Genomic DNA, 23,674 nt, shown 5'->3' with positions numbered 1-23,674 from the left:
ACATTGCAGAGGTTTAGTACGCGCTTTGCGCGCTTTGCTGTAATAATGCAGGGAACCACTCGTTATAAATCTCCTAACTGTGATATTTGAAGTCGCGTTATTCACTTTCACGAGAAAGTCGTGTATGCCTAAGGTTGAAAATAAATGATGTTTATAGTGAATGCCCCTGTAAATGGTCTTATTTTTACGATTTAGTTTTAATCCAAATGATGCGTGCTAAGTGAGTGAACATCAATAAAGATCACACAACAGAAGTGCGCGCTCTCTCTCTCTCTCTCTCTCTCTCTCTACCGTTAAGTAACTTGTGCATTGTTATACTTACTTGTTTTTGACATATCCGACTGAACTAAAAACTTTCCAGTGATGTCTGTGAGAAAGGTATATTCGCTCGACAAGCTCGCGCATCTGCTGAATACTGAATGTTTAACATTATATTCATTGCATACACATACTTCGTAGACATCCTTAATCTCTAATAACTCCATTCTGCTGTCTGTTGTTCTGTTGTCGGTGTTTCTTTGTCTGAATATGGCACTTATCACATGCTGTGTGGTATCAGCGTTTGGTATCGGGGCATTTTAACGAGTACGAGTACGAGTACAGGAGCTCAGTATCGGGCCGATACTGATACCAGTATCGGTATCAGTGCATCCCTAATTTAAATGACTGGTTAGCATTCACTAGAGCATTTTGCAGCGTGCTTTCTGATTAACTCTGAAACCCTCTACCTTCCCCAGCTCCACCTGTATAGATCTGTAATGGGTCCTGCTTGCTTTGTAGCAGCAGCAGCAATAATCTACAACAACAGCAATAACCAACAACAGCAGCAGCGTAGCAGATCTATTCTGCCAAAACCAAACACATTAACATTGTCATATCCATTTCCATGCTAAAATCTTCCAAGAGTTGTCATGATAGAACTTATCTCACACTAGTTTTGAGAAACGTAGACCTGGTTGGTAAATTCTGTGTAAAAAAATTATATTTATTTTAATTAAAGCTTTACACTCAATTTGCTATCCTTCAGTGGTATGATGTATATTCAGCAACCATCAAACCTCTAAAAATGAGGTATAACATTTTCGTTAATCATTATATCCGAATCATGCATTTACAAAATAAATAAGGTGCATTTTAATTTCATTCCGACTTGGAGTAGCATACGAATGTGAGTGAAAGTATTGCTACAGAATCTATGCACTAAAGACAAGCGAAAAACGATTGTGTCGGCACTTGCGATATTTTAACGATAATTAGCATGTACATCATCTGTATGGTTAAACACTGTAATGCGCTAAACCTTTTTTCAGAAGACAATCCTTGGATGGAAACTTGGCTAGTGACAGAACAGTTTGTACAACAGACATGACAAGTTCAATTTATATTGATATTACTATTCATTTCTTGTTGTTCAGATACCTTTCTTTACTTGAATGTTAAAGGTTACACTACACCATTTTTAAGAAAAAAATTGAAATTTTTTTTAATGCATTTTGGCTGTTCATTTACACAAGAACAGCGTTTTGGGGCCCTGAAAACACAAACGTTTTAAATGAGTTTCAGTATGTAAGTTTTTTTAAATGATAAGAGTAAACGTCTCCATGTAAACTTAAAAAATGCAAATCTGTGAAAACGGTGACGTCATCCGCATGCATATTACTTGATCAGTGTATAGAAATGTGTATGTGTGCAGACATGTAGTTTTTCTTTACAAAGTAACATCGCCAACTACTGGCTTGGCATGCACAATACAGCGTTTTTAGTCGTTTTCACAAGTGCACATTACAATTCACTATACACAAAACTTTTCAAAAACGCAAAAGAAAAACATTTCCGTTTTTAGTACAATCGTTCTTGTGTAACCCTACTCTTAGTCCAAGAATACTGGCTATCCACTGTCCGACATAATCAACATGCACTTTCTTTTAAGTCGATGAGATTTATAAATGTTTATGTAACATTTGGCCTAGGCTAATGCAGGGTTGAGTTAATGTGCTGCAGTTCTTCCAGTCCTCAGTAAGCTAGTCTTCAGCAGGCTGGAGGAAATGCACCAGCACATCTGTAGAGGCAGAGAGGCAGATGAAGAAAGAAATGAGATAAATCATTTGACTGGGTAGTCTAGTGAAAAAGAAGAGGGAGGGGTAGCGGGGCGGATGACGAAAAGGGAGAGGTGCTCGAGGAGGTTGCTATTGCGAAGTGTAATCTACAGTACTAGTGGGGGATGGGCGTGCCAATATCCTCTCTTAACAGTCCTAAGCTCATGGAAATACCGTGGGCCACATAAACATATTAGTCAACCTCCACCATTAGTGGCTCCAGCCACAGAAATTCAACATGGTTACAAGTACTTTACACCCACATGTGACGCTAAGATCCACTTATAAAGAAGTACCATACTTTTTGAAGTACCCCGGACTGCTGGTTTGAATATGGAAATCATTCAGTCTATGGTACTACCATCTGGTACTGCTGCAGTTTTTTTTTTTTTTTTGTAGAGTTTACGCTTATGTAAAGATAGCAGATTTAAATTGTTATCTGTCACATTTCATGAAGACAGTGCACTTTATGACTTTTTAAACAAGCTTTAAAGTCCCAAATCCTATGTTTTTAAGAACTATTATACTGTACATGTTAGATAAACTATTATCTGACATAAAATTAACCTAATATGAAAGAACTAGCTAACACATCAAATGTCTTTAAAATTATTTTTCCGTTCCATGTCAGCTGTCTCGAACACGTTATGTCCAACAATTAAAATCAATAAAAATGTCATAGTTGTAGCATAACGTGTTGACTTGATATTCAGTTCTTTGTAATAAAATGACTAATTTAATAATAAAATTATTACAAATTTTATGACACAAAAATAATTTAAGTACAAAACAAAATATTTTGCATGCTGCTTTAAGTATAATCTATTCCTTGTTACAAGAAATGATAAACTCTTTAATATTAATGTAAGATCTTTTTTTTTTTTACAGTAAATAATCTCATTTTTTCAATATTTACACAAATTGCAATTGACTACATTCGACAAGCTCAGGCCTGTTGTGCAAATGATTTTAAGCAAAAATGATCAAACAAACATGGTTTCTCAAATTAATGGGAAGTTTAAGTTTAATGTTTATTTTTAGAAGATATGGTTAAGCACCTACTTTCACTGACCAATTGTTGAAAAAGTAATACAAATATTTAAATACTTTATAATAAACAAAATACAGGTGTTTTGAGCTCTTTTGTATCTTTGAAACATATTGTTAGTATAAAAATGATGGTGTTAAACTTTTTTTTCTGTGACTCTGGAGTATACATCGTTTTTAATCCATAAAAGAATATTGCATATGATAGTTTCACTATATATAATTGCTTGTTACTAAGTTGTGTTAAAATTAATATATCGTGGTTGATTTTTCAAGCTTGTGTGTGTGTTTGCATTCAATAACTTGAGAGATCTCTGGTCTCTTCAACAGCAGTTTGGTATTTTACTGACACAGTGCAGCCTCTAGAGGGAGCTCTCTGTTACTTTTCAAAAGGACAACCGTTAATTAAGACTAATTGGCACTGTAGGGAGTTTTCTGGTGGTGTAGTGAGTATAATGAGGAATACACCAATACGTTTTAAGACAGATTTGGACAACATCTCCCTCTGCCTCCACACTGGTTTCAGTTAAATAGGCTACAGAAGAAGAGCTAATTTTGGAGGTTGTTCTATTTTTTAGGGTCTGAGCTTTGCACAGGAGTGACAGTGTGGATGCTGGAAGCTATGCGCTCCTCTCCAATCATCTTTTTTTTCTTTCTCTTATGGTTTAGGGAAAAGGCATCCTACTCTTGAGGTTCTTGTTTTCCTTTGTTTAGCTAGTGTGTGTGTGTCAGCCTGGCTTTGTGTAAATTGTAAGTGGTTATTACATGCATGCATTCATATCGTATCAAGTATGCGTTATCAGTGCCGAACACATTTTATTACAGGATTTTACATGTTGACAGTTCTCTTTAAATGCTTTAGATGCAAAAAAGGGCTCTTAAGTGGGCAGCTTCTACTAAAAATAGCTCTAAGAAAGTAGATTATAATTTAGATGCTTTCTTTCATTAGCCTTTGCTTTGATATATGCTGCCAATATAGCAACACTGTGCACCAAACTCAAATGTAATGAAAATACAAGAGTAATTGCCTCAGATGTATCTGATTAGATCTGTGCTCCATTTGTCACCGATGCTGACAAATTAAAGTCTGGCCTGAAAGGTTTTGTCCAAATTCTCCCTCACAATAAACATGGACCCTCGCTTCTATTAAAGAAATCCATAGGTGGTCATCCACAATCGAACATTGGTCACCTCTGATACGAGGAGCTGTGATTAAATTACACAGAGAACTGCATTCCATTTGGCCGGCTTTCTCTCGTCTTCCAGCAAGACACGTTTCACAGCTTTCAAGGCCACCGCCACAGTATAATATAATGAGATTGTGTAAAAAAAAAAAAGCAAACAAACTGAGAGCGGCCATTTTCTACAGCTGTCAACTTTTTACTGAAAGCCAGACTTGTTCCACTAGCAGCACACACAGGAGTGAGGTGATGGAATGGAGAAGGGGGCTTGACGGCTCTGTGCTCAGACTAGAAAGAGGCAGAGGGGGGAGGGGGCATCGGGTTGAACCTCAGGGGTGAGTTGCTTTGCATTTGTGTCTTTTTCGCTACGCATTTCCTTCCAAGGCTTTCAAGTCTGAGCCCAAGTCTACATCGCAGACACTCACTTTTAATTTAAATTATTGGGAAGAAATTGTTTGCATTCTGTCTGTGTGTGTCAGGTTTTGCCAAATTTGTGGTGACAAGTCAACAGTCATCTCACGGTTCTCAACCAATCAGATTTGAGAACCAGAACAAACTGTTGTATAATTACAAATGTACATACAACTACAAATATTATATGATATTTGTTATGTTATGTTTTATAGTTTTATAATTATAGTTTATAAAATTATTTAATAGAAAAGTACATTAATAAATCACTTTTCAAATTAAATAAACATGTTTAACTGTTTATTTAAATGTCGAAAGCTCATTTGCTGCTCTCTCGTGTGAACTGTTTAATCACATTTTTAACTTGACTAGCAATTAAAGAAAAACACGTTGATATATATATATATATATATATATATATATATGTACATTTCAAGATACATACATATATATATATATAGAATATATATAGAATATATACACACACACATACATATCATATTTCATATATATTTCAACTACTAAGTTTATTATTTTTTTTAAGTGGCATCATTCCCACAAGGAAATTGGCTTAAGAGAGAAATCATGTCCTAAAATAATAATAATAATAATAATGTACATATGAACAATAAATTGATGAAAAGTGCCCACCATAAAACTACATGTGTGTATCTTTTACTGGATTAACCAATAAATAAAGTATCTGCACATTCTGAACTGTAGAGTTGTTAAAAAAATTAATGGTGCTACCATGGTACATATTCAAGCATCACTGTATTGCTGTACCATTATATCATGTACAAAATGTATTGTATGATTAAGAAATGGGCACCAAACTATGTGCATTTTTCCTCCTGCTATGCTGTCTCATTGGTCAGTTAGATCAAAGTGAGATCATAACACTCAGCATCAACTATCTGAAGGCTAAAATCGAATTCACACACACAACCGCATACATAAACACACATACACACACACTCTCTGACCTTTCACTTCCTCTAAGCATAGTTTTACACACAAAGAAGTGAGAGCGCTTCCTCGTGGCACACTGGCATACACACTTTTCCCCGTGGATGCCATTCCTGGCCGGCTCTGCCCGCACACAAGCCAAACTCTGGTTGGGTTGCTTCAGGCTTTTGCTTCCTCTTATTGATTTTTCTTATATTAGCTAACCTCACCCATTTCTCCATTCTGTCAGCCTTCTTCCAAGATACCTAATGTTTTTGGAGCTCTCGTATAGCGTGAATACAATGACTGCAAATAATGCATCTCTCGGTAATGTAGTTAAAGAGGCAATAAAACGTGTTTTCCGTTTGCTATTCTTGTAACTGCTTTTCCTTTCAGCTGTAAAACTGCAGCACGCTGCTGCCTCATGCTGTTCGTGTGGCAAATCAGAAAACACAGTCAAGGTATCCAGATCCTAGTTTCAGACCCAGATATCAGCCAGGCCAATTAATCAGCTGGTATTTGGTCTTTTTGAAATTATCACCATCGGCATGCTTGGTCAATTAACAGAAGTGTGTCTGTTCCAAAGTCTTCCGAAAGCCTTGTCAGTAGAAAATAAACATATTCTGTTTTTAAAATTTTGTAAAAACTTTTGAGTAATTATTCTGTTTATTTAATTTTGTATCTCCTTTGCTGTGATTAAAGGGGTAATTCATCCAAAATTGAAAAGTCAGTAATTTACTCATGGTGTTCCAAACCTGTATGACTTTCTTTTTTTCTTCATAAGAAGATTTTATAATATATAATATTTTTTTCATATAATGAAAGTAAATGGGATCCAGTGTTGCTTTGGGCAAAAACAGTAGAAACATTCTTCAAAATATTTCCATTTGTGTTCGACCGGAAAAAAAGGTAAGAAATACAGGTTTTGAACGACATGAGAATTTTCATTTTTTGGTTGAACTATCTCTTTAAATTGTATTATCTATATATCAGCATTATATTGCTCTACTGTAGGTCATCTTGTTCTTAAATATTGGCATCGGAAAAACATGTACTGCTTGACCACGGTTAAGAGGATTTGTCTGTTCTTCATAATTAATTTTTCTGTTAATTTATAATGGTTTGAATGGAAATACATCTTATTAAGACCACCATTGGCATGCTTGGTCGATTAACACAAGTGTGTCTGTTCCAAAGTCTTCCGAAAGCCTTGTCAGTAGATAATAAACATATTCTGTTTTCAGAATTTTGTAATAAGGTTTGATTAACTAATTTTGTGTTTCCTTTGCTCTAAATGGGATCCAGTGCTGCTTTGGGCAAAAACAGTAGAAACAGTCAAAATATTTCCATTTTGTAAGACAGCCTGTAATCAGATATTGTCTGCATCTGCTCATGTCTGTTTCTGTCTTTTCCTTCTCTTCTTAGGCAATCAAGTGGAACTGTCATAAAGAACAGGTATGCTTGTTAAATCCAATGCACAGATCTTCCTACTCCTCACTGGTGCATATCATACCCAAAGCACAGATGCTGTCACATTTACTATTGGGTGGATGCTGCACATTGATGGTGGTTGAGGAGATTCCCCCCTTACATGTAAAGTGCTTTGAGTACCAAAAAAAGCGCTATATAAATGTAACAAATGAATTAATAATATTTGCTAATGCATGCTATAGTGCCCCTTGTGGCAGGGTTGACTATGCAGCATGCATTTGACATTCACGTATTCGCAAATCTATTTTCAAGATACAGTTTTAAAGATATTGTGGCCACAAATTTAGAATTCCTTGCTTTAGTTAAATCATGGACAAAACTATCACTAATTGTGGCCACTGTTGAACTAAATTACAACTTGGCTACAAAACCAATTAGAGGAATAGTCCACCCAAAAATGAAATTTCTGTCATCATTTACTCACCCTCATGTAAATCCAACCTCTATGACTTTGTTTCTTCATAATAATAAAAAAGAAGATACCTTGAAAAGTGTTGGTAACCAAACAGCTTTGGTTTCCATTGACTTACTCAAAAAATATAATGGAAATCAATGGGATCCAAAACTATTTGTTTACCAACATTCTTCAAAATATCTTCTTTTGTGCTCACAGAACAAAGAAAGTCATACAGGTTTGAAACGACATAAGGGTAAATGATGACATAATTTTCATTTTTGTGTGAACTGTTCATTTAAATAAACTGAACAAATTAAAAAGCAATAAGTCATGGGAACAAATTCTTAATTTGTGGCAACAATATCTATTTTTTTCTTCCACATGTCATGTGCAAGGCTTCGTATTTTTCCGATCTAATTGATCACTTTTTCATTGTGCTCGTGGGATATGAATACAAGTTTTGCCATACAGAGAAGCCACCTTATCTCACCAATTCAGGAAGTCGGTGAGGGAACTGCTGTTTTGCGCGCAACTCTTTTCGCCTGTTGGAGAGGCCCATTTTAGAGTATTCTGTTTAAAACATTCAAACTCCAATCGGAAAGCCTTTCAGAAATTGCTCTAAAATAGAAGTCTTGAAAGCTCATTTGACAAGGACTTTCTTTGAAGAACAATTTCTCACATAATCACAGAGACGCCAAACTTTGTTTTTCACTCGCTCGCTGACCTTTAGATATTGCCTGGTCCATTGTGTGAGATTGAGCGCAGACTGAGTATCTGCTGAGTGTAGAGGTGTTTAAATGGAGCCCACAGCACTTCACCACAGGACTTAATATTTCCCCTCTGGTGGACCTGAGCACATGACATTCGATGCACTGTAATTTACTGCCCCTGCACACTTTGTGATTTTCAACCCACATGTTGAGGATTGATTCCAGCCCGCGCCGAATGACCAGGATGTGGCCCCCAAAATCAAACATGGACTAAATTAGGTAGAAAATGTGTTGTTTTGCTCTGGCCGCCATTTTGTTTAGAGAAATGAGGGTTATTTATTTCAGCCCGACTACGTTGTTAGTCTTGAGCCACAGGGCTCTTCATCATTCCCCCACAAGGAGAAATGGATGAGTTCACCAATCACAATGGTTTTACACTTACATCATCAACATCACCTCAAGCCTCTGTCAATTTGTTATCAGGCTTGTTTCAGGGATGCGGTCATTGTTGCATGATGCAGTTTTCCTTCATTTCTCACTCCGGTTTGCAGACTGGTGCTTTTGATTACAATGAAACAAACGATGACGCATCAGAAACCAGTGACTGTGTCCCAAAACGTATCTGTACTTTTACTCAAGTATGGTTTTTAGGTACTCTTTACACCTCTGCCCAAAACTCACCAGTACTTCCATAGGGCTAATTTTTACAATAGCTTATAACATAGAAGGGAGTTTATTCAGCCAGTTTGCACAAAGAAGGACAGAAGAAAAGGCAACCGCGGGAGTGCAGGGTTAAGGAGAGTATTGTAAGGACTTTTTAAGCATCTCCCAATTATTTCTGCACTTTTGATCTTTCCTTGTGTTAACAATGGGAGAGAAAATACAGAAAAACTTCAATACTGAATAAACTAGAGCAGAATCAAAAGAATATCTGGACTAAATTCAATACCACTTTGATTTATGACATTGCCAAACATTACATGACTCACTCTGAAATACTTGCTTTTGATTGGTCGGTTGGCATTTTGCACTGATAAATAATGATTGCTATACTCTGTAACTGCAGTGTTTCCTACATAACTGTGTTTGCAGTGAAGGAGACTTTGCGAAGAAGAATACACTTTTGCATACTTTTAAAAAGAGTAATTATTATCGAAATAATAACATACTTAACATGTGAGCTGAATATCATGTTTTCAGACACTTCATTGGATGTTAATTGCAATGAAATGAAATGTATTATAGTTTAAATTTATATTAAATGCGATTAGTTTAACTTTAAAATGTTTTTTGATCCACTTACATCTTTATATATAATTTCATAATTACTTTTATTGTCCTTGAATTCTGGATAAAATGTACTGCCCGAATAAAATATTAAAACATAATGAATTAAAATGTACTTTAAAGTAAAACGTTTGAAATTATTAATGTACAAAGCACACTTTTTTAGAAAGTGTACTCTCTTTAAGTACAATTAAGTGGTCATTTGTTTCATTAATATTATACGCAATTACTGTTTTCTTTTTAAATAACTTTTAAGATTTCAAGTACACTAGTACTTTTAGTATGTGATTCAATCAAGTGCACTTCTTTTTCACAAGGCAGCCTCCAATCCACCCCTGCAAAAGTTTAACAAATCTCATTAAACGTCGAGTCATATGTTTTCATATATTCAAATTTGAATGTAAATTTACTAATCTGTAAAGCAATATATAACAGTTGCTACTGACTTATTCATGAGTGTTTTCCTGATGTTAAAATTGTTTTACAAATGCAGCAGTTTGCTGAGTGCAGCCTCAGCAATAAAATCACTGTTCGGTACTTTTGTCCTGACCAGTTTCGAGCATGCAAACATACTCTTGAGGACAGAACTGTTGAGTGCGCTCTTCTTTGCCACATGGACCATTAATGCACACCACTGTTCTCATGCTGCAGTGTTTTTAAACAGCAGTACCTAACACCTGAGCTCTTTACCCTTGAGTGAGATTCTGTACAGTATATTCCAATGCACATGCAGTATGTCTTTAACAGAGCTGGAAATGAGATTTATATTTCCCAATTAAATGCCAGCCAAGAATTTTATTTACCTCCTGCATGACAGTACAAAGAGTTCTCTGCATAGATGGATGAAAATTTAAAGACCCCTTGAAGTTACTTGAAAAGAATTTTGTTTAGTGCACCATGACTCATCAATATTTTTTGTTCTAATTTCCCAGAAGAGGTAAAAAGGGTAATTTTGGAATGTATATGTGCTAAAATATGAATTTTGTCAACGTTTAAGTGTTCACTAGCATATAGATGGCTTCAAACACATGGATTAAACACAAATTTCGATTTCATGGGGCCTTTAAATAATAAATATTGTTTTTTGAGCACTGAAATCAAAAATACTTGTTAGACATTCCCCCTTTTTTATTGTTTCCAGCCTTGGTGAGGAGTTTTACCGCGAGGCCATCGAGCACTGCCGCAGTTATAATGCTCGACTTTGTGCTGAACGCTCCATGCGCCTACCCTTTCTTGACTCCCAAACAGGCGTAGCACAGAGTAACTGCTACATATGGATGGAGAAGACCCATCGTGGGCCAGGTGTGTTTATGTGTACAGTGTATCACACTACATTGGTGATTTTGTTGTTAGCTCAAGGTTTTGGATGTTTAAACCATGGCTCTGGTTCTTTTTAACCCAGGTGTGGCTCCAGGGCAGCTCTATACCTATCCTGCACGCTGCTGGAGAAAGAAGAGACGGTTAAACATCTTAGAAGATCCACGTCTTGGACCCATCGAGTTTAAAATTGGTGAGAGTTGGTATTGAGAAAGACAAACATAAATCTTTGATTCATTTTAGTTGTTTTTGGGGGGATCCTAATAAAACAAATAATTTATAAAAATAATCAGTTAAAGAAAAACAGAAACTTTTGGTATTAATTTGGTCTGTATTTTTAAACAAATTACCCCAATACAAGTTTGGGATGAGAGATTTTTTAAAACATCTTTAAAAGAAGTCTCTTATGCTCACCAAGCCTGTATTTTTTTTTATTAAAAATACAGTAAAATGGTAATTTTGTGAAATATTATCAAAATTTTAAAAAGTTTTATATTTTAATATATTTTAAAATGTGATTTATTAATGTGATGTCAAAGCTAACTTTTTACAAGCCATTACTCTTAAGTGTTACATGATCCTTTAGAAATTATTCTAATATGCTGACTTGCTTCTGAAGAAACTTTTTTTTATTAATCAATGTTGTAAACAGCTGTGCTGTGTAATATTTTTGTGGAAACCATTTTTGTAACATTATAAATGTATTTACAGCCACTTTTGATCAATTTAATACACCCTTTTTTAAGACACTGGGTTGTGTAACCCTGCTGAAAAAAACAGCATATGCTAGGTATGTTTTGAAGCATGATAGCTGGTTTGAGCTGGTTTAAGCTGGTCCTTAGTTGGTCATGAGCTGGTTATGAGCTGAGCAGATGCTTAGGACCAGCACATGACCAGCTTAAACCAGCTCATAACCAGCTGCCATTATTTAAAACATAACTAACCAGCATATGCTGTTTTTTCAACAGGGTAATCTTGTAAATACACAGTTTGAACAGAAATACATAAGATACATTGTTTTTTCAAGAGTGTTTTTACTGAATTCATTGCTTTGCTATAGCTTCTACAAGTGTCTAAATTCTCATCAAATTACAGGTTTTGTGTGAGACCGCTTATGGTTTTACATGCAATCTTTGATCATTTTCTTTACTTGAAGACTTTAAACAAATGACAGAAACACTGTCTGGCCTAGTCTTTTATGAGTTGTCTAGAAATGTCTTGGTGTGACAATTGTTTGAGGTGTGTGTCCAGACTATGAAGCAGCACTAAAGAAGGAAGGGGGTGTTCCTGAGGGTCCCGTTCTGGAGTCACTCCTCAGTGGAGAACTGCTGGATAAGAAGGTTGAAACAAAGGAGGAGGAACCCATGAGTGAATGCCAGGTAAGAAAGATTCCTCAACTGTGGTTTGCTCCCCCTAGAATGGTTTGCTCCCACTCAGTAGTTAACTAGATAAAGAGTGGTTTTACACACTCTGCCCTGAAGTACACACTAAAGTACACACTAAGACACTGTCGCCATGTGTTGTTTTTGGTACCCAAAACGGTCTTCCCACCACTCCATTCAGCATTTCTTTCTGCTTTTTATTGCCGTCTTCCTCTCCCTTCCTCTCTCTCCCCTTATGACTTCTCTGTAGTACTTGTGTCTCTTTTTGGCAGTAACACAAATCCCTGCAGGGCTGACACGCCCCCACTGGCAGACTTCCTTGTTAACCACAAAGTGTCTATGTTTGTGAGTGTATTTTTGTTATTGTGTGTGTGTCTATGTCAGTACGTTTGACAAAGTTGTTGTATTGATTTTGTGGAGTGCGGTTGCTCATTTTCAACGTCTCGGGGTTTACAGGTACTTACATTTGATCATGTTGATGTGTGAATGCTTATAGATCCTAATGAACCCGCCTGTCAGTCGATGGAGCTGTCACTAGTGTCACCACCCTCACTGTTTTGCACACAACATGACATCTATCCCAGGGGTGGACAGTTAACCAATTAGCACTTCAATTAAGAGTCACTCTTTAGAGCGCTTCGTCCCCTGGGAGCGGACCTGTGATCCTGCTGCTTGCTTCGCCTCAGGCCCCAGCAGGAGTTAAAAAGCTGTGCGCCTCCCTGCTACCGCTGTTCACTTCCCACAGCCACATTTTATGAGTGTGCTTACAGTTGTTCACTTGCTAGGCAATCATCACAGTTAAGGCCTCGATATACTTCAAGTGAAATCAAAGAACAAACTGGTGTGACGTCATTTAAAAAAAACAGCTAAGGCCTCAATATACTTCAAGCAAAATCGAAGAACGCACTAGTATGATGTCATTTAAAAAAAAACAGTCAATGCCCCAAAATACTCCAGGCGAAACAGAAGAACGAGCTGGTGTGATGTCATTTGGAGGAAAAAAAAACAAAAACAGCAAGGCCACAATATACTTCAAACGAAATCGAAGAACTAGCTGGTGTGACACTATTTCGAACAAAAACGGCTAACAGCTAAAGCCCTGATGTACTTTAAAGTGCCCCTATTATGCCTTTTCGAATATTACCTTTCATGCAGTGTGTCATGTAGCTGTATGTGAACATAAACTATCTGCAAAGTTGTGAAGCTGACAGTGCACGATAAATAAAGTTATTGTCTATCAAAAAAAAGAGTCAGCTCGCAATCGCCTAAACGAGTCGTCAGGAATTCGAATCTTATTCTGTTACGGCTCTACGTCACGAAGTAACACATTTGCATAATGTCTGCCCACGTTCTACATCGCCAACTTGCCCAAGTAAATTTCCGTGTGGTTAACATCAAGTCGAGAAGACGCTGTATCCTTCGCTGTGAGAGTAAATTTGTTTTATCACATCTTATAATTACCACAAACTTGACACTTACCACTGAGAAACGTCCTGTTCCAGTCGTGCTTGCGAATCAATTCAACAGGGTTTAGAGAGACTGATTCTTTGAACTGCTTCGCACGAGTTGTTTACGAATCATTTAGCAATGAGGTAAAATTAAATCTATTTTTTGAGGAAACTAATGTGTTTTTTGACCTTGCATGCATGTAAACCTGTTTTAGGAGTCTCATAAAACAATATTAGCAACCTTAAAAATGCATAATAGGGGCACTTTAAGCTAAATCGAAGAACGAACTGGTGTGATGTCATTTTGGACAAAAACAGCTAATGCCCTGATACACTTCAATTAAAATTAAAGAAAGAAACAGTATGACATCATTTCAAACAAAAGTAGCTAAGGCTCTGATATACTTCAGTCGAAATAGAAGAACGAACTGGTGTGATGTAATTTCGAACAAAAACAGCCAAGACCCCTACATACTTAGGCTACGTTTACACTAGTGCGTTTTCATTTTAAAACGCTGTTTTAAAACGATCCTCGTCTACACTGGCTTTTTCACTGCCTTTCAGAAACAATCTCCATCTACACTACACAACCTATAGATATGTATAGGTAGATTCCCTATTATTTAGATGGCGGACGCATCTACGTGGGTCGAAAATATTGAAGTAGTGTAAACGACAAGCGTAACCGTAGCCAAAGTTATGTGTTTTAAAAGGAAAACGACAAGTGTAAACGTAGCCATAAATTGAAATCAAAGAATCAACTAGTGTGATTTTATTTCGAACAAAAATAAAAACAGGCCAAAATTATATTTGTTTTCAGGATTTTGAAACAGCTTGCCAGGAAAGATTACTCTGGCTAGCAATCACTTTCGAACTACCATTGGTCAGTGCAAATAAAGCGAAGCCACAAACCACACCAACCTATTATGTTATCGCTTACATAATAAGTTGGTGTGGTTTGTGGAAATCTTCTTCGGTGCAGACACAAGTACAAACATGAACACACTGGAGAACAAAAACAGCTAACACTCCGATATAAGTGAAATCGAAGAATGAACTTGTTTGACATCATTTCGAACAAAGACAGCTAAGGCCCCAATATACTTCAATTGAAATCCAATAACGCAGTTCATACATCGCAAATACTGTTGCCATGCATGAAGCACAACTCACACTAAAGTCACAAACCAAGCAGCTTTCTGATGGTCAACGCAGCGAATTTGTCTTCTTTTTGAAATGGCTGGATTTCACCTACGAAAATTCACCAAACACATGTGACAGCACCTTTAGTATTTCTTATACTTAGGGTTATGCCATGTCTACATCGGACATGACATTGTGTTTTTTAAAGCAGCTCTAACCCTGTGTCTGCAGGGTAAACCTGCATGAATTGCTTAATACCATTACAAGCTAATGTTTATTGTTAACTTATATAAAGCATATTTTCCATATGGTTTATCTTAGGGTCTGTTATTCTCCCACTCGTCTTTCCTGTTTGTTTGACATTCTAGTGTTGTTCATACAGTACTGCTGACTCATACGTGCTGGTCTTTCCTTGTGGTCACAGAAGCTGCTGGTGGGAGATTTTCCTCACGAGTTGGACATGGATGAGATGGAGGAGGATGTTCCCAAACGCAAGAATCGCACCAAAGGACGGGTAAAACACATGCAGCTATAACGTGTTCTGCAGTCACTAATTAATTAGTATGAATCATACTAATACTAGAGTGAATCATACAATTTTGTAGGCTGATTACTCACAAGACTCAACTGGTTTTGCTTCAAAACTCATTTCAACATTGGCAATCAAGTGCTGAGCCAAAAGTATATGGGTCTGGGTCATAAATTTGTGTACCTTTAATGTTCTCGATGCGATTAGATGGATTTTCTAGAGTTTGACGATGTATTTCTTGTTGATAAGTTGATAAGTGATATTGCTCTCATAACTATGCAATATTATATGGTCAGAAACATTTTATTATTTACATTCAGTATTGCTTTGTTTCCTGCTGTCAAATCAAACATGTTAAAGTTTTTGGGTTGCAACTGACCATTTGAGAACCTCTGCTCTTGGTAGCAATTAGATCCGCAACCCAAGCTTTGTATTATTATATCACAGGTTTGCAGTGAGCCCTCCAGGTTCTTTGTTTAATCTAGGATTCCTGTTTCTTCAAGGCTGCTGTCTGAACAAAGCTGGCCATTGTAGCTCATCAGCCATTGATCCATTATGGCTGTTTAGCACATCTCCAGGTTTGATCCCTGCGTAGCTTTCATCATTGCGTTCCACTGGCTTTGTGTTGATTCAAAGCAGCTCCTTCCGAACAGCCGTGAAAAACCTCCTTTAATACCACTTTAAAGACAACACCTGATGTGTGATGATAACACACTGAAAACATGGCTAAGTTCATCTGTAATTATAACCCCACATACATGAAAGGCTGGAATCGTAAGTGGTTCTGTACAGAAATGCATTCAAGGCATGAAATAACCACAGCCTGAAGAAGGAAGACTTTACAAAATAGCTGTTTTTGTTGAGATACAAGGTTCACAGGTGAAATAAGATGAATTTTACACAAATGTACTTGATAAATCAATACTTGTCCATGCAGAAACTGGAGCAAAATTAAATGAAAATTAAAAATTAAAAGCAAATTAAATGAATTAACTATATACAGTATATGGCAATGTATGGTGCACAACCCTGACAGAAATGCATGCAAGTTTTAGTAGTCAAGTCTAGCAGAAAAAATACATATAAGGATAGCAAACAGAATGTCTTCGATTCAGTCCCTAGAATCTCTCACCTTCTGTGCTGTTAATTGGGGCACACTACTTCCTCTAAGATCTCTCACGCCCCACATAGTTATCCGGCAGTGTGTGGAAGAGATGCTGTGATAATTGTGTGCTAGGTGTAATTAATGCTGTGTAAGAGGATTTGCTTAAAGCTTGAAGGAGGAAGTGGGATGGGGGATCTGCAAGGCCAAAATAACAATGCTTCTAGCTGCACCTGTGTAAAATAGACTGGTTGCCAACTGAAAATGAATCTGTGTGTGTTTACATGCGATTTTTGATGTGTCCAGGCATGTGGTGTTGGGGGGATGAGAAAGAGACAGGAACCAGCATCCCTAGAGGATCGAGACAAGCCATATGTGTGTGACAGTGAGTATCATGCGCAAATAAACAAAAGAACACAGAATAGATTTCTACAGTCATTATTAAACACAGCATGGGGAAATGAATAGTAGAACTAGCAACAGAGGACCATATAGCCATATAAACATGCAGTCCTCCTGATAATGGGATGTTTAATGTCAAGTTTCATTGTATCGAGTTATCCTGCACAGTGTGACAACATTCCCTGCTGTTCTCATGGACAATAATGGTGGAAATGTTTATATACATGAATGCGAATAGATAAAATATTTATTTACTAAATATTATTATACAAACATAATACTTTTAATTATAAATTAATTTGATTTAATTAATTTAAAATGTAATTAATTTTAATTGTTAAATTGTAAAATTAATTTAATTAAAATAATGACAGAGTAAATATTAACAATAACAGTATAATTAAAAATACTTCTACTACTACTACTACTACTACTACTACTAATAATAATAATAAGAAGAAGAATAAGAATATGTATATATTAACTAGTATTATACAAATACAATACTATATATAATATAATACTATATATGGAATTCAAATCAAATTAATTTGAATTCTTAAATTATAAAAATAAATTAATCAAAATTACTTAATTACTTAATAATACTAACAATAATGTGAAATATTATTCCAATGTAAAATAACTGTTTTCTATTTGAATATATTTTAAATATAATTTATTCCTGTGATGCAAAGAGGAAGTTTCAGCATCATTACTCCAGTCTTCAGTGTCACATGATCCTTCAGAAAACATTCTGATATGATTTACTGCTCAAGAAACATTTATTATTGGAATCAATGTTGAAAACAGTTGTGTTGCATAATATTGTTGTGGAAATGGTAATATATTATTTTTTTCAGGATTCTCTGAGGAATAGAAAGATTATTTAAAATAGATTTTTTTATTTAAAAAATTAATAATATTTAAGAAAATTAAATGAATTAAAATAGTGATTGATAGTAAACATTAACAATAACAGTATAACTAATAATAATAATAATAATAACAACAACAACACTCATGTAATAACTATTACTATACAAATATAATATTTACGAATAATTTTAGTTTTTGAATTAAAATAAAATTAACTGTATTTATTCTATTGTAAAATGTATTTTAATTGTTGATGGTAAATTAAATAATAATAATGATAATAATAATTATTTTTATGACAAGCTTAACCGAACTATAAACTAAACAATTCAACTCTTTTTATTTCCTCGTGTATTTTTCTTTGTGTTTAGTTTGTGGGAAGCGCTACAAGAACCGTCCAGGTTTGAGTTACCATTACACTCACACACACCTGGCAGACGAGGAGGGTGAGGAAGACTCCGAACGGCACACACTGCCCTTCCAGCGCAAGAACAACCACAAACGTGAGCCCAGCATCAGCATCAGCCATGGATTACACACTCATACCACAACCCACAGAGTACCACTATTCTAACACAACTCACCCACTCTCATACCCCTTTTCCACTGACCCCGTTGCTGGTGCTGGAGCCACTGTCCAATCTAGCCCTGTTCCACGCATTTCCAATGAATTAAAGGTGCTTCTGGCCTGGACCAAATTGACTCGGCCTCATAATCCTGCTGGTCTTAAACCAGGCACCGTTATCGCCAGGAACCAGGGGCGGCATTCACTTAAAGTTTACAAAACTACTCATGACCGAACTAAATCGTTCATTCTAATCAACAGAGCTGACTGGAAGTGCGCAATGCAGCAGTTGACACCCTGTTTTGTCCTCTTGTTCCTACTTCAGTTGTGCTGCACAACTACTCCAGCCACTTTATTTCCCCATCTGTCTGAAATAAAAAGATTTTATTTACAAATATGTGTGAATTGATGAATTTTATTCTTTTTATACTGAACTCCTATAATAGTAACAGTTTTCTTCTTTCTTTGTTCTTGTGGTGAATTAACGTCGTTATTAAGTATTTTGTCATCAACAACAACGCCTGGATCCATTTAGCATTATATTCTGTGGGTTTCCATAGACACATAGAAACGAGTATCTGGTTCTGAAGACGTTAACACAGTAGAATCTGCGACTTGTCATCTTGTAATTATGGTAATTACCACAAGTAAAAGACTTCTAAACAAAGCTTGTGTTCACACTGCACACAAATCCGATTTGGATTCGGTGATCGTACTGTCATTTCGCAATTGATGAATTTGGATCCGTTTGTGGAGACACTGTTGTCAATATCCATATCCACATCAGCTGCTATAGTTATGATATAATGAGTCGGCGTGATGCCAGGAGACTTTCTTATAGAACAACGAAGAATAGCTGTCAATGTGGAAAATTTAACTTTTTACTTCTGTTCATGTCTTCACAAGTCACGAGGCATGTTTTACACATTCATGCATATACTGTGTCCAAAACTGCTGACTCGTGTGTAAAAATGTTACATGCACAGAACGGCCGATGACAAAAATAGCAATGATTTGAAATCCAATGGACTGTGATGCATTTTAAAAACATTGGATTTAATGTGTGTGTTTTTTGCCTCTGTAAAATGGATGCCATCTGGATGAAGCTGTCTGAAAAAAGACTTGGTTATGTAGTAACAGTTATTTCATCATTTGGCTCTGAAGTAAAAATGTGGTACAATTCTGAGCGACGTCCCTGAGCACCAGCACCATTTTGGTGGAAAAGGGTATTAATCATCTCACACATGCATTACTATAAGGAGCCACACTGCAGTTTTTGTAATCGGTAATTTGTCATTTTCCAGAAAAAATGTCCTGACAACCAAATACATTTACCTGATGTGTCATATACAGCATTTCTTAAATTACATGTATTTTTTTTTTTACCTCATTTTATGCAATTTTTAAGCATAAATCTAACAGAATTCAGTGATATTTACACTGCCGTTCAAAGTTTGGGGTCAGTAAGAATTTATTTTATTTTATTTTTTTGCTCACCAAAGTGAAATTTAATTGATCAAGAATACAGTAAAACAGCATATTTTTTTACTATAATTAAAAACAACTTTTCTATTTGAACATATCAAATAGTAATTTTTTCAAATAATAATAATATTTATCACAATATTTTATATACACTACTGTTCAAAAGGTGGGGGTAGGTAAGATTTTTTTTGTTTTTTTTCTCTTGTGTTCCCAATGCTGCATTTATTTGATCAATTTTTTAAGATTCTTTGATGAATAGAAAGATTATTTGAAATAGAATTTTACTATCACTTTTGATCAGTTTAATGTGTCCTTGCTGAATAAAAGTATTTTTATTTCCTTTAAAAAAGTATTGACCTCAAACTTCTGAATGGTAGTTTATGCTTAAAACATTATATATTCTTTGAAAATAAGTCTTACACAGTTTTGCTGCACAAGTAAAATTGATCTTGTTTCATGAATTTTTAGTTTTGATATTTTTACTGGTACAAAAAGACAAACATACTGATTAGGAAAATGTTTTTTTTTTTTTCACTGCAGTGCACACTGTATCATACTTAAGTCATGTATCAGTATCGAGATCTTCCACTCCTTGTTTATGGCTTTGTTGTGTTCAGTCTATATCCTTTTTTTCCTGACAAAGACAAGGTAACGGTGACCTCATTGCAGTGTCCTTGTGAAATCATGCCCATTTGCCTCCCAGAGTTATCTGGCTGAGTGCTTGGCTGAAATGACCTGCCCATCGCTCTGTTTACCTCTTACCGCCACTGGCTTTTTGATTCCAAAGCTGGTTAGCGCCGAATATTAGTGGTAAAATTTTGCAGGATTTTCAGACAGAACGCAAACGTGAGCGGCTGCAGGATGGTACGTTTCCCCTACTCCACCACGAGCAATATTATTAATAAGAGAGGTTTTAATGAAACGTAGACCCATGCATTATTCATGCAATATTTAGACCAAAAGAGAAAGATGTAGATGTAGGCATGATAGCTAGAGCCGTCCAACTCAAGATGGAGAATTGGAGCCAGACCAAATCCGAAATTCCCATCCTCTGCCTTTATTTGGTTTTACGGCTGTTCTACCTCTCTCTGTTCTATCAGTTTGATGAATGACAGATTATTCAGCCAAGAGATGAGATTTCACCTCTCATTCTCGCTCTCCGTCTTTCTCCTTTCTACGCCTTTTCTCTCTTTTTCCCCCATCTCCCTTGTCTTTCTGCCTATGCTTTTCGCTCTATCTCCTTTTGATTTAAGATTCATCTATCAGTTCTCTGTATTTTTTCCCTTCTTTATTTATTTCCACTGCAGAAGTGAGGCTGCTTGGCTGAGATGAGCAACTGCATTAAAATTCATGCCTGCTCATATTCTTTTTCATATAGTGTTGTGGTGCTGCTGGTGGGACGGAGGGGGTTTTGGGGGCTGTCCAGCAGGGTCTGGGGGGAGGGGTGCTGTCTGGTGTCAATGTGAAGGGAAAAGGGTAGAAGGCTAGATGGCGGGGGGATCGCTGTTTGCATTTGAGGTCGACCCTCTAGATATGCACCTAAAATTGGATTTGGGAGTTCTAGTTAAAATCCTCCCCCACACGCTCCCACACACACACACACATACACACTCTCTGCACCCACACTCTTAAAAAACGTCAGGATTTTTACAAAGATTGAACCCTAATTTTCTGAATTTTAAAGTGAAATCAGCACCATTTTCTGTCCTAACATGACAAAACACTGTGGAAAAAAAGATAACCGCACTGTATTGCGAGATAATAGTATAAATAGTTGTGTTCTTTTTCATTATGATAATTAACATTCCCTTTAGCTGAGAAGTTCTTAACTTTTAATTAATTTTCTCCCATCCAGTGTAATTGTGTTACAGAATACAATGCGTTGCATTGTTTTACATAGAGACAAGAAGCCAGACATTATGATTAGCTCTTAACTCTCTCAGTTTATATTATATTCGGCAATATGGAATGTTAAAGTAAACTTGTATGAACAGAAAGGGAAATAATGAGTTTTGAGAAATACTGTTGCACATGGTGACAATCAAAATAAACTCTGAACATTACAAAACAAGTAACCTAAAGTGAATACAATGACAGCAACAGCCGAATCGCCCAACAAATAGTTAAAAATTCAACAACATCATTTATTTATGCCCTAGTGCATGCTGGGAAGCTAAAGCCAGCATAGTACTGTGGACATCTCAGCATATCAGTTGTTCTGTAGATTTAGAAGAGATCACTGTAATAAAAAAAAAAATCATATGATCATTGTGATTCTTCAGCATTCCCGGTTCTGTTCACTGCAAAGTCACAGTATACAACTGTCATTTAATTGGAATAAATTATACAAGTAATACTGTGTAAGATGAAAATTCAAGTGTTATTATTATATTTATTATATTTGTATTATTATTATATTTCATTATTTTTATTATATTGTATTACATTATTATATATACAAATATTATCCATGATTATACTGTAAATTGACAAAACACATAGAAATGTTTAGTGTGTGTTTCATCAACTACAGGTACAGATTTTAACATTTATTTTATATCAGTGTTATGTAATAATATTGCTTTTATTAATATTTTAAAATAACCTTTTATATTTTCAGTTTTCATTTTAATTTTAGTTTCATTTTTAGTAATTTTGTTATTTTCATTTTTTTTCTTTTTCTAATTATTCTAATTATTTTTAATTTCCATCTTAGTTCAGTTTTAGTTCCCTTCCAAAGGGAACTTAGAATTGAGTCCTCTAGAGGTCGTTTTGAGGAACGCCTTCAGCGTGACTGGTGTCTGAAGCATACATCTAAACACGACAATAACATTGGCCGGTGACAGCCTGTGACGTCATCACCCGGTGCGACCACAGTATAAAAGGGTGCCAGGAGAACACGTCATCCTCTTCTTCGTCTTCAAGGACTGTTTTGTTTGAAGCGTACATTTCCGGTAAGAACGATTATTCTTCTTTACCATGGCGAGCACTAGTAAGACGTTTAAGAAGTGTGTGGATCCATGTCCTCATTATTTGACACCTGATGACACACACAATCTTTGCGTCTTTTGTTTGAGCGAAGAGCACGCGTGCGATGGCCTCGAGGGGGCAGTTTGCGTGCACTGTGAGCTTTTTCCTATGAAAGCTCCGCTCTCGTTTGTCTCGTTTGTGAGCCATCAGCTCCCCGTGGTTTAGGACCCTCCGCTGCTGAGGCACGGAGGAAAATGAGCTCATGGGGATCGCAGATGGACCTGACTGATGAGTTGAAAAAGGGTCTTTCCCTTTCGTGCTCATCAGTCACGGACAAGAGTGAGCTACTGGATGACGATGCTATCTCTCTTACATAGTCTGAACCAGCGGCTAGTGCTATCCCTCCCTGCCGTCCAAACCCCTTCAGGATACATCTCGTTTGAATAGCAGGGCGTACGCGGCAGCAGGTCAAGCTGCAGCCTTGTTGCATACCATGGTGGTGTTTCAGGCTTATCAGACTGATTTGAACAAGGGGTCCTGGCCTGTCTCGATCTAAGGATCAAAGGCGGGCTCACAAGACTAGTGTCATGACTCGCGCCCCTCCCCCGTCTGCAGGTAGGGCTCAAAAGGGGCGTGGGTCTAAGGGTGACAGGCAAGATTTGAGGGAGGTGATCCAGACTAGGAGTTCTCAGCTCTCTCGTCTGGACCAGAGTAAAACCTGAGCCATCTACTCACCTCCCTCTGAGAGTATTACTTCTGCTCTCATCTTCCTCCCCTTAATTCCCCTAAAACGCTTCCCTCCTGACTGAGGTTAGGTAGGAGCCTCCTGCGCTTGCATTTGCAATCTCTTATGCTGGGCCTATGATGTTTTGGCTAGTTTCTAT

The 23,674-nt window shown here is 36.5% G+C and overlaps 1 protein-coding gene across 1 annotated transcript in view; it reads left to right on the top strand.

Moving 5' to 3' along the window:
* LOC107758770 (zinc finger protein neuro-d4-like) overlaps positions 1-23,674 on the top strand; it is a 58,853-nt gene that overhangs the window by 12,966 nt on the left and 22,213 nt on the right. The window contains exons 2-8 of the mRNA XM_016576585.1: positions 7,109-7,138; positions 10,710-10,870; positions 10,971-11,078; positions 12,137-12,264; positions 15,283-15,372; positions 16,796-16,874; positions 18,142-18,273. Coding sequence (XP_016432071.1) covers positions 7,109-7,138; positions 10,710-10,870; positions 10,971-11,078; positions 12,137-12,264; positions 15,283-15,372; positions 16,796-16,874; positions 18,142-18,273 — 728 coding nt within the window. The remainder of the gene's footprint in view (positions 1-7,108; positions 7,139-10,709; positions 10,871-10,970; positions 11,079-12,136; positions 12,265-15,282; positions 15,373-16,795; positions 16,875-18,141; positions 18,274-23,674) is intronic.

Source organism: Sinocyclocheilus rhinocerous, unplaced genomic scaffold (assembly GCF_001515625.1).
Source record: "Sinocyclocheilus rhinocerous isolate Xijiao unplaced genomic scaffold, SAMN03320098_v1.1 scaffold1393, whole genome shotgun sequence".
In the NCBI taxonomy this organism is placed as follows: Eukaryota; Metazoa; Chordata; class Actinopteri; order Cypriniformes; family Cyprinidae; genus Sinocyclocheilus; species Sinocyclocheilus rhinocerous.
The sequence above is the reverse complement of the archived record's forward strand: the minus strand, read 5'-3'. Positions and strand labels throughout refer to the sequence as shown.